Below are 15,427 nucleotides of genomic sequence, written 5' to 3'. Positions count from 1 at the left end.
CAACTTGTCACCTCATTCGTGCTCAGGACAATACCTTTGTCCCTTCCTAGGTATTAAAACCCAAGCTTGCAAATGACCAAGTATTATCAACTCAAATAGACACCCAGTGCTGGCTCACTTGCTGGGTTCTCTGGGATTTTAGCTTCCTTACTTCTGTCATCTGTATTTCTTATGACTACACATACTTAATTATTTTTTCTTTTCAGAACATCTAGCAATTTATAGCAAGAATTTTTTTTTCTGCTATCTTAGGCTACCATGTTTCTAGAACCAAAAGTTTGTAATAACTTCATAACTGGATTCCTTACATACAGTCTCACAATTCTCAGATCTGTTTTTACAATTACAGCCAGAGAGATAATCTGGAAATGAAAATGTTATTTCCCAACTTAAAAATTTCTCATGCCATGCTAAGTCGCTTCAGTCGTGTCTGATCCTGTGCGACCCTATAGACTATAGGCCACCAGGTTCCTCTGTCCATGGGATTCTCCAGGTAAGAATACTGGAGTGGACTGCCATTCCCTTCTCAAAAAAAAAAAAAAATTGTCATGGCCCCTAAGGAAAAAGACCAACTCCTTGGCATGACTACAAGGTCCCCCATGATACGAATCACACCTATCTCCAAAATCTCACACTTGCACTCTTGACCTCATTCTCCGTGTGCTGGCCATAAAGAATTGCTTTTCTGTAAATAGGAGGGCATGGCAACCCACTCCAGTATTCTTGCCTGGAGAATCCCATGGACAGAGGAGCCTGGGAGGCTACAGTCCCTGGGGTTGCAAAGAGTCAGACACGACTGAGCGACTAAGCACACAAATGGGTCATATTCTCTTTTACCTCAAAGTATTCATATAAGCTGTTCTTTCTGCATAACCCCTCCACGCTTTTAGCATTTGCCGTTTTTACTGATCCTTCTGGTCTCTGCTTAAATGCATTCTTCAAAAAGGCCTTTACTATGTACACCCTGATGATACATGCACTTTTCACTTTATAACATCCTTATGGTTACCAAAAGAGAAAGGGAACGAGGGATAAATTAGGAGTTTGGGATTAACAGATACACACAAGTATATATAAAATAGATGAAAAAACAAGGACCTACTGTTTAGCACAGGGACATATACTCAATATTTTGTAATAACCTATAATGGAAAAACTGAAAAATGTGTTTTTCATATTATATCTATCTCTCTATATATATATGTATCTGAATCATTTTGCTGTACACCTTAAATGCAATCAACTATACTTCAATTTTAAAAGAAGAAGGAAAAAAATAACATCCTCAATCTCCTAATTATTGTTCAAGCTCTGTCTTTCTGTCTCTGTGCTACGGCTCCTAAGATGTGAGACTGTCTCTCTCGCCTACTGCTTTCTGTCTAGCAATTAATCTAGTACTTGGCATATGTAGGGGCTTAATAAATCTTTGTGAACAAATGAATGAACAAATTAAGCACCTCATTCATTAATGGAATTCTCTGACTGAAGCTGTGCTTAACATCAGATTGTTGTCATCAGTTATAAGAACGGAATAACTCCTGAAGGATGTTTCTCCTTTAAAAAATAAATGGTGTTTTGGGAAAATTCTGATCCTTGAGAAGTGAAAACAAAAGTGAATTAGGAACCCAAACTTCTCTTTTAACTCAGCCTCATTCAAAGAAGGGTCTGAGCCAAACAGGCCAGAAAAGAGAAAGAGGAAGACAGGCATGGTTTACGAGACATCAGTGCAGGCATAGTAATGAGATTCAATCAATGAGAATGCTTGGATGAAACACAGGAATCTTTAAAAGATGAGCCAGAATCATTTTCTATTTCTTCTGGATCAGTGACCTCCAGCAGGACTTAGAAAAGGCTTAGGACACATGTCACCATTTTGTCAAAGAACAGGTTGTCCTGTCATCAAGTACAAAGTAAACGTGGACTCACTGGACTATGAATCAATAATACAATTTAGATTTCATAACCATCATGTCAAGATACTCCTTACACTGATGTCTCTAAAACCATTTATTTCAAGAATCAGGTATTCATTGACTAGAAGACCAGGTTTGTAATTGTGTCCAGTATATTTTTATGATCACATGAAACTTGATTCTATTTCCTTTTAGCTTTAAGGTTAATCTTGTGCTGCTTTTTCAGATAACATCCTTTCATGCTAATATTCATTTTTACTGCAAGACATAGAGACAAGCCTCTTTTTAAAGCTTTCCTTCTATGTCAGGATCTAGGATGAATAATTACTTCCGATATGTGGGTTGTCTTCGCTTCTTTTATCCTTCCCTTCCCATTTTTTTCTTTATTTATTGGTGGAGTCAGAATGAGAGGGAGCATAAAGGACAAAGTGTTTTCTTTTCAGAATCTACGAACTATTTCTTCCCATCAATTCCATCAGGAAGATACAAAACAAAGCCCAAAAGACTAATTTCAAAAGGTAAAAACAAAACACCAACATTTCAAAAGTGTTTATTTTTACCTTCTGAAAGAAGCCCTCATATACCAGTCTTTAATATAAATATATGACCATGACCATTTGAAAAGCCCTCTCTAGATATATCTATTATTATTATGGGAAAAATATATTATTGGAGAAATTTTAACATCTCTATTATCGGGAGAGAAGAGACTATGAACAGCAATTCCTAAGGCAGTGATGATATCTAAGTCATTTCCCATCACTCCAAATATCTCACCAAATATTAATTGAATTTTCTACTTGCTTAATGTGCCTGAAATACTGATACTGAAAATTCAATTAGCTTATCAAAGCTATATTTTAATAAATCAAATTCCTTTGGAAGGATTAAGAAGCCATTTTCACGTTAGTGTGAATTAGTTCAATCAGACTGTTTTAATATTACCTCAGTTTCACTGAATGACTTAGAGAGTCAGAGCTTTAACTGGGAATGGATGGAGGATTTGGAACAACATGAAAATGCAGATATGCTTAAGAGAGGAGCAAAAAAGGCAATATAAGATTCATAAAAGAGTCAGGTATGTTACAAAGTTAAAGGGCATTTTCTTCTTCCTCCTAACATCTGAGGTAATCCAGTATTAGGTTCTGGCTAAATCATGGTTTATACAGTCTTTTAGAACTACCTATATGACCTAGCTGTCATTTAAAAATATTTTATTTATTGGATGGCAATTTGCTGTATGACTCAGGGAACTCAAACCAGGGCTCTGTAACAACCTAGAGGGGTGGGATGGGGAGGGAGGTGGGAGGGAGGGTCAAGAGAGGGGACATATGTACACCTATGGCTGATTCATTCACGTTTATGTTTGGCAGAAACCAACACAAGTCTGTAAAGCAATTATCCTTCAATAAAAAAATAAATTAATTTAAAATATAAATATATTTTATTTATTGGAAAAGATATTCTGAGATTGCAAGGATATCCTGAGATTCAAACCTTGATGTGCACTCATTCTTTTGATCTCACAGATTACTGCTGAGTTGTTATGTGTATCATATCATGTCACTGTGAATACAAAATTTGAGGCCATACACATAACAACTTGGATGCTTAATAGTTATTATTTCTTTGATTTTATAAAAGAGTATTAATATATTCTCTTCTTGGCTTATTGGGGAGAGAAAAATCTCCCTCCAGTTCTTTTACAGATTAATGCTTATTTTTGGAGAATAAGCTATTAAGAGTCTACTGACATTTATAAGAAAGAAAGAAATTTTCTCATTTTTTCAGTTCTCAAGTTGTCACCTATCAGGAACATAGCCAAGAACAAAAAATAAGTTATAAAAATGTCTTTGAGTGATCAAAGCACCAATACCCCTTCTCTTTGCTCATAGGAACAGTACACTTTCATCTCACGTCCCTTCTGCCCATGTGAGTGAGGAGAAAGGGATAAAAACTCAAAGCCCATTGCCTTTTTACATATCAGATCTACAGGAGCAGTTTCTATGGCAGGGAATTTAATTCTTTGTACTGGTTATGATTTTCACAGAAACATTCTTTTAGGGAACTAAAACAACATTCTTCATTCAGGATCTATCTATTGTAGAATCCCCTTAGTTGTCTGCATGACTGATGTCACATCATCTCTTACCCATACAGAAACTCCAAGATTCAGTCTACTAGGTTTATGTAAAGAATTAGGTTAGGTTCATTTGGAGTTTGGGCTTCCCAGGTGGTGCTAGTGATAAAGAACCTGCCTGCCAATGCAGGAGACATGAGAGATGAAGGTTCGACTCCTGGGTTGGGAAGATCCTGTGGAGGAGGGCATGGCAACCCACTCCAGTATCCTTGCCTGGAGAATCCCATGCACAGAGGAGCCTGGCAGGCTACAGTCCATAGGGTTGCAAAGGGTCGGACAGGACTGAAGTGACTTAGCGTGCATGCATTTGGAGTCCAGTTTTAGTTTCTTTTCACTCCTAGAGGGTTTGATTCTAATTTTTAGTGGAAGTGTACCCTAGGTTAGCAGGTTTAGGGTTAGACTAGTTTTTTTTTTTTTTTTTTTTTTTTTGTCAGTACTTGCCTTTCAGGTTGTTGGAATGAATAAAGCTAGTGGTTAAGTCCACCCAGAGAGGATTTTTCTCAAGAAAGGCATGACCTTCATTGTGAAATAAGGGAGCAACTGGTCATAGTACCAGCTGAAGCCTTCCACTAACACCTCTACTTTATCATGTGTCACAGCCAAAACTGGTGATTGGAAGTTTTTATTTGTATGCATGAGCTTTATAAATAGCCCTCGAGAATGCCATACCAGTTATTGTATTTCGTTGGTGAAAAACTAGATATCAAAGGAGAGGTAGGCATGGATGAGAGAGTAGAGCTGTTTTGAATTTTAGTGAGAAGAGCCAATAGAATGTGAACTGATTTAATCTATTACTGCTCTTAAAAAAAAACTCCAAAGGAGTATATGAAATTTTTAACTCATCTCTACCTTGTTTGGGGAGATCATTCATTCATTTACAGATTAAGGAATTAGACTCCCACAAATTAGATAGTGAGTCAAGTTTTAGAAAAAGAGGAGTGTGGGCCCACTGGTGTTGTGTCTGAGGTTCAAGAAAGTGACCCAGGAGGAGGCTAAGTGAAGCCCTAGAGAAGACAGTCTTCCCTGTGGGCCAAATATGATGCTTCTTGAATGGGGTGCTGCCTGGCTGAAGGAATGCTTATCACCTGCCTCTGGTAGGCTTGGGCAACCTTAGGACTTCTGTAAAGGTAATGCCTGCTCCACTCTGGAGTTGTCTAATACTCCAGAAATTTTTATCTGCTCCTCTGTTTATTAACAGACCAAAATCCACCACTCTTTACCTTTATTGAAATGATGATTAGGTTTGGTGATTAAGATTGCACTTGTCTCCTTATTAATGATCATCACATTTTTTATTTGATTGTGGAAGTTCCATGAGTAGCGTGAGACCTAGTCATTTGGTCATCTGAAAAAAGTTAAAAAAAATCATCAATAAAATACTAAGAAAGGACCAGGGCTCTGTAACAACCTAGAGGGGTGGGAAAGGGTGGGAGGTGGGAGGGAGGTTTTAGAGGGAGGGGACATATGTACATCTATGGCTAATTCATGTTGATGTATGGCAGAAATCAAACCAATATTGTAAAGGGGTAAAGTGTTAACTGCTCAGTCATGTCCAACTCTTTGTGACTCCATGGACTGTAGCCTGCCACAGTCATCTGTCCATGGAGTTCTCCAGGCAAGAAGACTGGAATGGGTTGCCATTCCCTTCTCCAGGGGATCTGCCTGGCCCAGGGATAAAACCCAGGTCTCCAGCATTGCAGGTGGATTCTTTACCATCTGAGTCACCAGGGAAGACTAGTAAATGTAAAGATTTCCCATTATTTTCATATATGCAGAGGTACAATATTTTAGAAACAAAAAACACAACCTAAAGTCTCTGAAATAAGACAGTGTACTTCAGTCGGGTTTTAAAAGAATGCCTATACATTTTCAAAGTTTTCTTTTCAAAGCAAGTGATACCTTCTTTCCAACGGACACAGCTGATACTTGAAACTTAGCATTTCCATAGTGCTATACCAGACTCTAAAATGCTTTCTCTACAATTACCTAAAATGGAGGGGCACAAAACACACGGAAGAAGAGCTCTGCAAAAATCGTAAAGCAATCATCAATCAATTAAAAATAAAAATATAAAATAAAATGCACCCATGTTTGGAATTCTTTTGTAAAAAAAAAAATACTAAGGAAGTAGAGAGAGTAATAACTTTTAGTAACAAAAGGGCAAAAGAAGAGACTCCAATCCACCTCCATCTTGCATCCTTGGGAACCACACTACTGTACTTGATGGATATTATTTCATCAGAAAAAAAATCTCTGTTTTTCTCTACCATGTGAATTTGACCACAGAGGTTTTGCTTGTATTCCCTCCTCAAATACAAATATTCAGAGCATGAATGTCTAAGACAATGTCTTAATGAATCCTCTTTCCATGATGACAAAAGATTTTTATCCCAAATCAAAGGTTCAGAGAACCATTAGCACATTCCTTTGTCTGAGGCCCAACTAAGTTCTATACTCTTCTCTGTGCCCATTATGGACAGCTTCCCTAGATGACCTTGATTCTTTTTAAAAAAAGTTTTATTGACATATATTTGATTTACAATGCTGCATTAATTTTTTCTGTACAGCAAAGTGACTCAGCGCTACACACACACACACACACACACACACACACATATTCTTTTTCATATTCTTTTCCATTATGGTTTGTCACAGGATATTGAATATAGTTTCTTGTGCTACAGAGTAGGGCCTTGTTGTTTATCCATCCAATATATAATAGTTGGCTTCTGCTGGCCCCAAACTCCCATTCTTTCCCTCCTTTACCCTCCCTCCCCCTTGGCAACCACAAGTCTGTTCACTATGTCTGTGAGTCTGTTTCTGTTTCATAGACATGTTTGTTTATGTCATAGTTTAGATTCTACATATAAGTGATATCATATGGTATTTCTCTTCCTTTCTTTGACTTATTTTGCTTAGTATGAATCATCTTTACTTGCATCCATGTTGCTGCAGATGGCATTATTTCATTCTTTAATGGCTGAGTAATATTCCGCTGTATGTATGTACCACATTTTCTTTATCCATTCTTCTGTCGATGGACATTTAGGCTGTTTCCATGTCTTGGCTATTATGAATGGTGTTGCAATGAACACTGGGGAGCATGTATCTTTTTGAATTATAGTTTTGTCCAGATGTATGCCTAGGATTGGGATTGCTGGATCAAACATCTTACTTTTAAGTGAAAAGTACAAGGTCCTTCTGGAGGCCTACTGGAGCAAGACTGGGTGATACTAGGCAGTGTTTCTCCAAAGCTGATACTCCATCTGATGCAACCTGAAGTCTAGTCCTGCAAAGACCCAAGAGAGCACACCAAGCAACAGTTGTTTCCTCTGCAGTGTTGAACTTTGTTACTAAAAGAACTGGGGAAAAAGCCCTGGGCTGAGAGTCACAGAGTTCAAACTGGATCACAGATACTCTCTATTCACTCAAACTCAAAGTCCAAACTAAGTGTAATAATGATGCTAATTTGTTTATGCATAAAGACATTCCCTATTATGGATTGTTTAGTCTCCCATGCTGTTCTACTGAACCCATTTTGTCCTCCTTTTCATTGTTCTTTTCTTTAATTCTATTGACCTTTTAAAGTTTAGTTTAAAATCCATCTGTCCCACCAGACTTGTCTAGATCACTTATTTCAGCCAGAAGGTATATATCTCTTTTCTGAATTGATATTGCTATAATCATGCATTATCTTGTAATTGTCATCAACTAATCAAAGAGCCATTTAAAAGTTTTATTGTTATTTAATGAGAAAAATGTATCAGGTATATTTTCTCAAAAAAGATGGTGAACTTTTGAGAAAATGCATTATGCTTTTTTGTATCTCCCATAATGCCTACCACAAATATCTTTAGTGGACATGATATTTCCATTTGCATAATGGCTTCTTCAAATACCTGCAAACCATCAACTCTTAAAGATTTCTGCTACTGGAGAAGGTCAAGTGGGTATGAATAATCCAACATTTGAATTATTCAGAAATCATTTATATTGAATTTGGGGAGACATTAGTGGCAGCTACATTCTTTCCCTAATAAATGATTTATAAAAAAATAATAGTAACGTCAACACTCACTAGGATGCTATACTTTTCAGAGCTTCACTCAAACTCATAAAAATTTATCTATATTCTCTGAGCACCTGTAACAGAAGGTGGGAAGACAGGGCCCAGTCAAGGACTGGTTATAAGTCTAGAGATCCTGTTTCCTTGGTACTCCACATGCTACCCACAATCATATTGGTCTATGCTTCTGCACTTGCCATATTTCACTTGTGTTTCTCATTGACATCAGTTGATGAGTGACTGACAGCAGCATGTAGCCTCCATTCACATTTCCTGGCTGAGTGATCATGTACAACTTAACCTAAATTCTCTACACTTGAGAATCCTCTTGGGAAAAATGTGGAGAATAATAGTGCATATTTCACAGGGTTGTTTGTATTAGAGTTAAATGATATATGCAAAGTGCTTGGCACAATGTCTCAGATATAGTAAGTTCTCAAATTTTTTTAAAAGATTTTTTTTGATGTGGACCATTTTTAAGGTCTTTATTGAATTTGTTACAATATTGCTTCTGTTTTATGTTTTGTTTCTGGGGGCCATGAGGCATGTAAGATCTTAGCTCTTCGACCAGGGATTGAACCTTCACCCCTGCATAGGAAGGCAAAGTCTTAATCACTGGACCGCCAGGAAAGTCCCTCAAATGTTAAAGAAAGAATAAGAAAATGCAAGTACACAAGAGAAGAAGAGATCCCCTAGAAGCTCTGTTTCCTTCCTTTATTCTCCTAGAGTCCAAAGTGTAAGGGCTCCCCTGGTGGCTCAGTGGTAAAGAATCCGCCTGCAATGTAGGAGATGCAGGTTTGATGCCTGGGTCGGGAAGATCCCCTGGAGAAGGCAATGGCAACTCACTCCACTATTCTTGCCTGGGAAATCCCATGGACAGAGGAGCCTGGTAGTCTACAGTCCATGGGGTTGCAAAAGAATTGGGCATGACTTAGTGAGTAAGCAACAACAACCAAAGTGTAAAGACTATCATAGGGAGGAGTAGCCATGTGTAAAGAGAACCCAAGCCATGTTCTCCTCTTGGGAGAGAATGAGAGAAGAGAAAAGCAGCACAAAGCCAGTGTAAAAGCAACTCATAAATGGGTACAAAATTCTTGAGGGTAAGCCATTACTACAAAGAGGTGTGCTGCTGGCTATTAGAGTTGTTGTTGCTGTTGTCATTAAGTCATGCACAACAGGCTCCCCTGTCCTACACTATCTCCCGGAGCTTGCTCAAACTCATGCCCATTGAGTCAGTGATGCCATCCAATCATCTCATCCTCTGTTGTCCCCTTCTCCTCCTGCTCTCAATCTTTCCCAGCATGAGAGTCTTTTCCAATGAATTGGCTCTTCACATAAGGTGGCCAAAGTATTGGGACTTCTGCTTCAGCAACAATCCTTCCAATGAATATTGAGGCTATTAGAGGCCACATGTAAATAACATGGAGTGGCTCAACTAACAGCAAATGTTTGACTTCCAGACGTTTCTAGACAGTGTACTTTGTGCCTAACTCAGTTTACATGTCAACTGATGATACCACTGAACTCCTCTTATGATGTTGAGGCTGGTGACCCAAGCTACATTTAAGGGCTCAAGATTTTGGAATGAGGGTGGGGAGACATAGGTATAAATATAATTGCAACTTGGGGGAGAATGAATGTATATAAAAGAGGAAGCAAGACTTCAAGGTATCATATGAAAAGTGCCAAACCAGGGTTACAGAGAGAAGATCTCACCAAAGTCACTGAGAGAGAGTTGCCTAGTGAAGGGCTTATTTAAGCCAGGCATTAAAGGTTGAATAGGGAAGATCCCCTGGAGAAGGAAATGGCAACCCACTCCAGTATTCTTGCCTGGAAAATTCCATGGATGGAGGAGCCTGGTGGGCTACAGTCCATGGGGTCTCAAAGAGTCGGACACGACTGAGTGACTTCACTTTCTTTTCTTTAGGAGGTTAACTGAAGCATGTTAGAGTAAGTGTGTTATGACAAAAAGAACACTCACTCGTCTCAAACAAGACTGGTTAGAAGCCAGGTTCCATTCCTCACCAGCTGCATTTACTAAATAATACATACTTTCAAGACTATTGTGTGGAATATTTGTTAAGTATCTAGCACAGTGTCTGGCATATAGTAGAATCTCAAAAATTATAGCTACCATTGGTAACCATAGAGTCTTGGAGTAATGTTTTTAATGACACTGCTGCCTTGAGCACTGGTAAGCACAACAGCTTCATATTTCTTCTCCGTTACCTGGGTAGCAGTGGCAAACATCTGCAAGGATTTCTGCATACATCTCCCTGGAAATACCATAAAGGACACAAACCTAGTTCAGAATATTCAGAAATCTATGACAGAAGCAATGGAACAAGTTCAAGTCAGCAGCTACAGAAACCTTCAAGAACAGCCAATGTCCTTGGAAGGGCTGAATTATAAACCTGGGGGCACTTTTCCTTCCTCCTTCTCCTTCAATCCTTTTCTTTCTTTCTTTGCCTCAGGGTACAGTGTCGACCTCTAGCTGCTTTGCTCTTCCCATCAGTGGGTGAAGGCAGCAGTCTGATCGAGTTCCTAAACATTAAGACTTGAGAAAAGGAAGAAAGAAAGTGAAGTCGTTCAGCCGTGTTCGACTCTTTGCAACCCCATGGACTGTAGCCTACCAGGCTCCTGAGTCCGTGGAAATTTTCCAGGCAAGAGTACTGGAGTGGGTTGCCATTTCTTTCTCCAGGGGATCTTCCCGACCCAGGGATTGAACCCAGGTCTCCAGCATTGCAGGCAGATGCTTTATCATCTGAATCACCAGACTTAAGGGATTTACTAAGTCCCTCTCTTCATAGATGCTGGTGTTTAAAATATTTCAAAGGATGGGCAATGTTTAATCTAAATCATACACATCTGAGAGTAAGAGTTTGTGTTTTAGCAATAAATCAACGGATGAGGTTGAGAGTGGGGTGGTTATGACTAGAACTACTGAATTCATTTCATATGGAGAGATGCATAGTGGAAAGAAGGAGGCCTTGGTATTTACAATTGTGGGAACTACCGTAAAAATCTCAACATTGGCCCTTTTTAGTCATCTAGTCCTTGTCAAGTCATTTTACCTCCCTGTTCTCATTTTCTAAAATGAGTAATCCTTACCTTACGCAGGATGTTCTGAGAGTTAGACAAGCACTTCTGAAACTGAATGTGCACACAAACCACTTGGGCATCTTATTTAAATACAGATTCTGATTCTGGAGCTCTAGAATGAGGCCCGAGTTTCTGCGTTTCTAATGAGCTCTCAGATGGTGCCACTGCTGCTGATCCAAGGACCACATTTTGACGAACAAGAGGCTGTTAGGTAATGTAATTAATGATAAAGTGGGCTTTCTTCCCAGACAATTTAGTGGGAAGACATCATTTCTCACCCTTGGCTTGCTCCCAGTAATAAGAATAAAGCTGAGTTGAGGCTGGAGAAAGGTAGAGAAAAAAAATTGCTACCAGGGTTTGGGGAGGGAGCTACTACTGAAGCAAAAAGGCTGAAAGTGGTATTTTTTTTTTTTTTATCTTGAAAGTAACTGCTCAGGAATCTCCTGGCCAGGGTTGCTTGAGGGGAGATCAACTGCATTATGATTTTTGCTTCTCCAAGCGCCAAGCAATGGCTGTCTGTATTTCTAATGGAGGCTGCCTAGTTCCATTGCTGCCAAGTTGAGTTGCTTTTCATTTGCTCCTTCTTCATCCATTGTAAACATGATTGACGTCTATTTTCAGAAAAATAATCCCTTAGTTTCAGTATTCTCACATTCGTATTCCATTGCTATAAACATGAGTGCACTCAATTTCTAAATGTTTGCTTCCTAAGGGTGTTCCTTTCTCCTCTCAGAATTGTTCCTGTCCTACACTTACTTCATCCTTTCTATTTGTCCTCACCTTCTTCACCCTGCTAATGATGGTAAAATGTACATTCTTGAGGAACTTATTCCAGTATCAATTTCAGCCACTCATTAACATTCCCTTATTTAAAGGCCAAATTATCCTGGAGCTGAAAAACACCGTATGTTTCTATGCATGAGACTAAAGCCAGCCTCTTGACCTAGAGTTGGTTAATTTTAATCATCTGGGAAAGTGGAACTGTTCCATCCAGGGCAATATGATCTCCCCGCGTCTATGCACACTTTGTCGACAAAAACTTGTGAAGCACCATGTCGAGTACTAGTCATGCATAAGACATTGCAGAGAAGATAACAGGAGCTATGAAAAAACAGCCAAATTCCCTTCTGTCAGGATGGAGAAGAGAATGTGAAGGAGGTAAAGGGCAGGGAGGCAGGAGAACTTAGCCCAGTGTTCTTTTGCATAGGTGGGTAGACAAGTAGGTATCTCACGTACAAAGTGAAGGTAGGATTTAATGAGTCTGTAAAATGAATTAAAAATTGCAATAAAAGAGCCTTTTAAAATTTAAAAAGGTAATTCTTGACAACATGGTTAAAAAATTAAGGGTTATTTTAAAACACATTTGTTGGGATTAAACTTGACATATAAATATCATATATTTAAGAAGTGCAATTTAAATTTTGACATACATATATATATTAGTAAAACCATTACCACAATCAAAATAATAAACATATTCATCATTCCCAAGGTTCCTTGTGACCCTTTCTAATACCTCTTCATGCCCTTCCCATCACATCTCCCAACTGCAGGAAATATTTGCTTTGCTTTCTGTCACTATAGATTAGTTTGCATTCTACTGAATCTTATATCAATAGAGTCTCAAAGTATGTATTTTTTTGGACTGACTTCACTCAGCATAATTATTTTGAGATTCATCCATGTTGCTGTGTGTTCATTCTTTTCATTGCTGAGTAATATTCCATTTATGGGTATATCTTAGTTTGTTTATCCATGAACCTGTTGATAGATATTTGGGTTGATTCCAATTTGGGCCTATTACAAATAAAGCTTCTATGATAGTCTTTGGGGCTTTCCAGGTGGTGCTAGTGGTAAAAAACCTGTCTGCCAATGTAGGAGACAAGAGATTTGGGTTACGTCTCTGGGTGGGAAGATTCCCTGGAGGAGGTCATGGCAGTCAACTCCAGTATTCTTGCCTGGAGAGTCTCATGGACAGAGGAGCCTGGAGGGCTATGCCCATAGGGTCGTAAAGAGTTAGACACGACTGAAATGATTTAGCACACATGATAGTCTTTGTATGGGCATGCATATATTTTCATTGTTATAGGATAAATACCTAGGCGTAGAATGGTCAAATCATATGGTAGGTGCTTAACTTTTAAGAAATTGCCACAAATTGTTCTCCAAAGTGGCTGCACCATTGTACATTCCCACCAGCAGGCTATGAAAATCCTGTTCCTCCACATTCTTGTCAACACTTGGTATGTTCAGTCTTTGTTAGTTTAGACCTTCGAATAAGTATGGTAGTACCTCACTGAGGTTTTAATTTTCATTTATCCAATGACAAATGATACTGAACATATTTTTATTGCTTATCTGTCATGTGTATATCTTCTTTGATGAAGTGTGCTCAATCTTTTGCCTATTTTATACTGGGATACTTATTTATTTTTTATTGTGTTTGAGAGTTCTTTATATATTCTGGGTCCAAGTCTTTAATCAGAGAAATAGTTTACAAATATAGACCTAGGATTCCAGTGGATTCGGAGGTGAGCAAGAGCTAGATCCTGCTTCTAGGAGCTCACAGTTCAATGAAGGGGTCAGGACAATAAAAACTGAAATAATAATAACAATAAAAATAATCACTGAAGATTTGGGGGGCTACAATTGAGACTCTTGCAAAGTGCTGTGGAATGTAGAACAAAATGCACTAAACTGTGCCTGCAAAAACTTGGAAGGATTTCCCAGAGGAAGGGAACTTAAAGTTTTGTTTTGAAATGTGAAGAGTAGGTATAGAACATCTGTTAAGGAACGTTGTAGGCAAGGATAATTTGTGTAAAGGCAGGAGGGTAGATTTGGGAATCATTCATTCTGGATGAGTAGAAGGAGCAGGAGAGGATGAAAGAGGTAAGGCAAGGAAGACTAAGACCAGATTGTCAGACTGTGGAAGGTTATGTAGATTAGGCTTAAGAATATGAACTTTACCTTCAAGGCAATAGAGAGTCTGATGAAGGGTTTTAAGTATCAGAGTAAATGGTCAGATTAGTATTTTAATCAAATGTTCTACAGTGATGGTGAAGGATTAGAAGGAAATGAATTCATAAAAATGACAAGAATCTAAACAAAACAACTGCTAACAGAGAGAGAGAGAGAGAAAAAGAAGGAATGGATTCACAAGTTCTTTAAGAGGAATGGTATATGTTTAGAAGTTATAAGTGAAGCAGATAGTGGTATACAATATGACTCCCAGATTCTGGTTGGACTAATTGCATAACTTGAGAATATATTCACTATGTCCAGGATCATGTAAGTAGAAACAGGAGAAACATGGTGTCTTATGGGTCTAGATTACATCACTGATTCATTTCTTTGACAAAGTTTTACTGAGTGGCTACCATGTTCTAGGAACTAGGAATCTAATGGAAGTCAAAGCAGATACTATGTTTGTATTCACACTGTAAAAAGTCTAGATGAAAGAGAAAACAGAATAACCTCATAAATTGGTAATTTAAAACAACTGGCTCTGAATTTCTTAAGAAAAAATAATGGAGTGTCTGGATACTGTACTCAGATCTCAGTCTCAAGAAACAATACCTTGAGGTAAAGTTTAAAAGGATATCTGAAGGAGTGAGACTGGTGAACATAAAATAATAATGTTTCAGAAAGAAGGAATAAGGCAGGTTAAATATTAGAAGACATCCAGGTGAAGGTTTCTGATAAGCAGGTACAAACATGCACCCAGAAACAAGGCCTTGTAGAAGCTATCGACCCACAGAGACAGGTAAAACCACGGAAGAAAGTGAGGGTTCATAGGATGAGGAGAGAACAAGACTTATGCTTGATCTGTGGAATACAAGCATTGAAAATACAGGCAGAGGAGGACAGCAAATTAGTTAAAGAACAAGGAGGAACAGTCAAGCATCTAAGAAGAGAAGAGACGAAAGTAGAGACAAAGCAAGGAAAGGGAAAATTCATGGACACCAATGCTCAGTGGATAGAAATGACTGGGTTTTTTTGAATTCTCTTTCCTCTCACCCTGTATGGTAATATTTGCATGGTATTAACTAATTCTGTTAATTGTCTTTTGCCAGACTGAACCAGGTTCCTGCTTCATTAAGTCTCAAGGAAGGCATGCATATACAGAAAAAGTATTTTATATTGATTCTAAATGTTCTCAAGGGAATTGTTTTGGCATTTCCCCCTTTGACTGTCATTCTGAAGAGT

General features: G+C 38.4%; 1 protein-coding gene across 1 annotated transcript in view; it reads right to left on the bottom strand.

Moving 5' to 3' along the window:
- Positions 1-5,258: 5,258 nt before the first annotated feature.
- LOC145536274 (uncharacterized) overlaps positions 5,259-15,427 on the bottom strand; it is a 401,900-nt gene continuing 391,731 nt past the window's right edge. The window contains exon 8 of the mRNA XM_081565321.1: positions 5,259-5,398. Coding sequence (XP_081421447.1) covers positions 5,346-5,398 — 53 coding nt within the window. The 3' untranslated portion in view covers positions 5,259-5,345. The remainder of the gene's footprint in view (positions 5,399-15,427) is intronic.

The sequence above is a fragment of the Giraffa tippelskirchi genome, chromosome X (genome assembly GCF_054371585.1).
Source record: "Giraffa tippelskirchi isolate mGirTip1 chromosome X, T2T-mGirTip1v1.2.pri, whole genome shotgun sequence".
Classification (NCBI taxonomy): domain Eukaryota; kingdom Metazoa; phylum Chordata; class Mammalia; order Artiodactyla; family Giraffidae; genus Giraffa; species Giraffa tippelskirchi.
The sequence above is the reverse complement of the archived record's forward strand: the minus strand, read 5'-3'. Positions and strand labels throughout refer to the sequence as shown.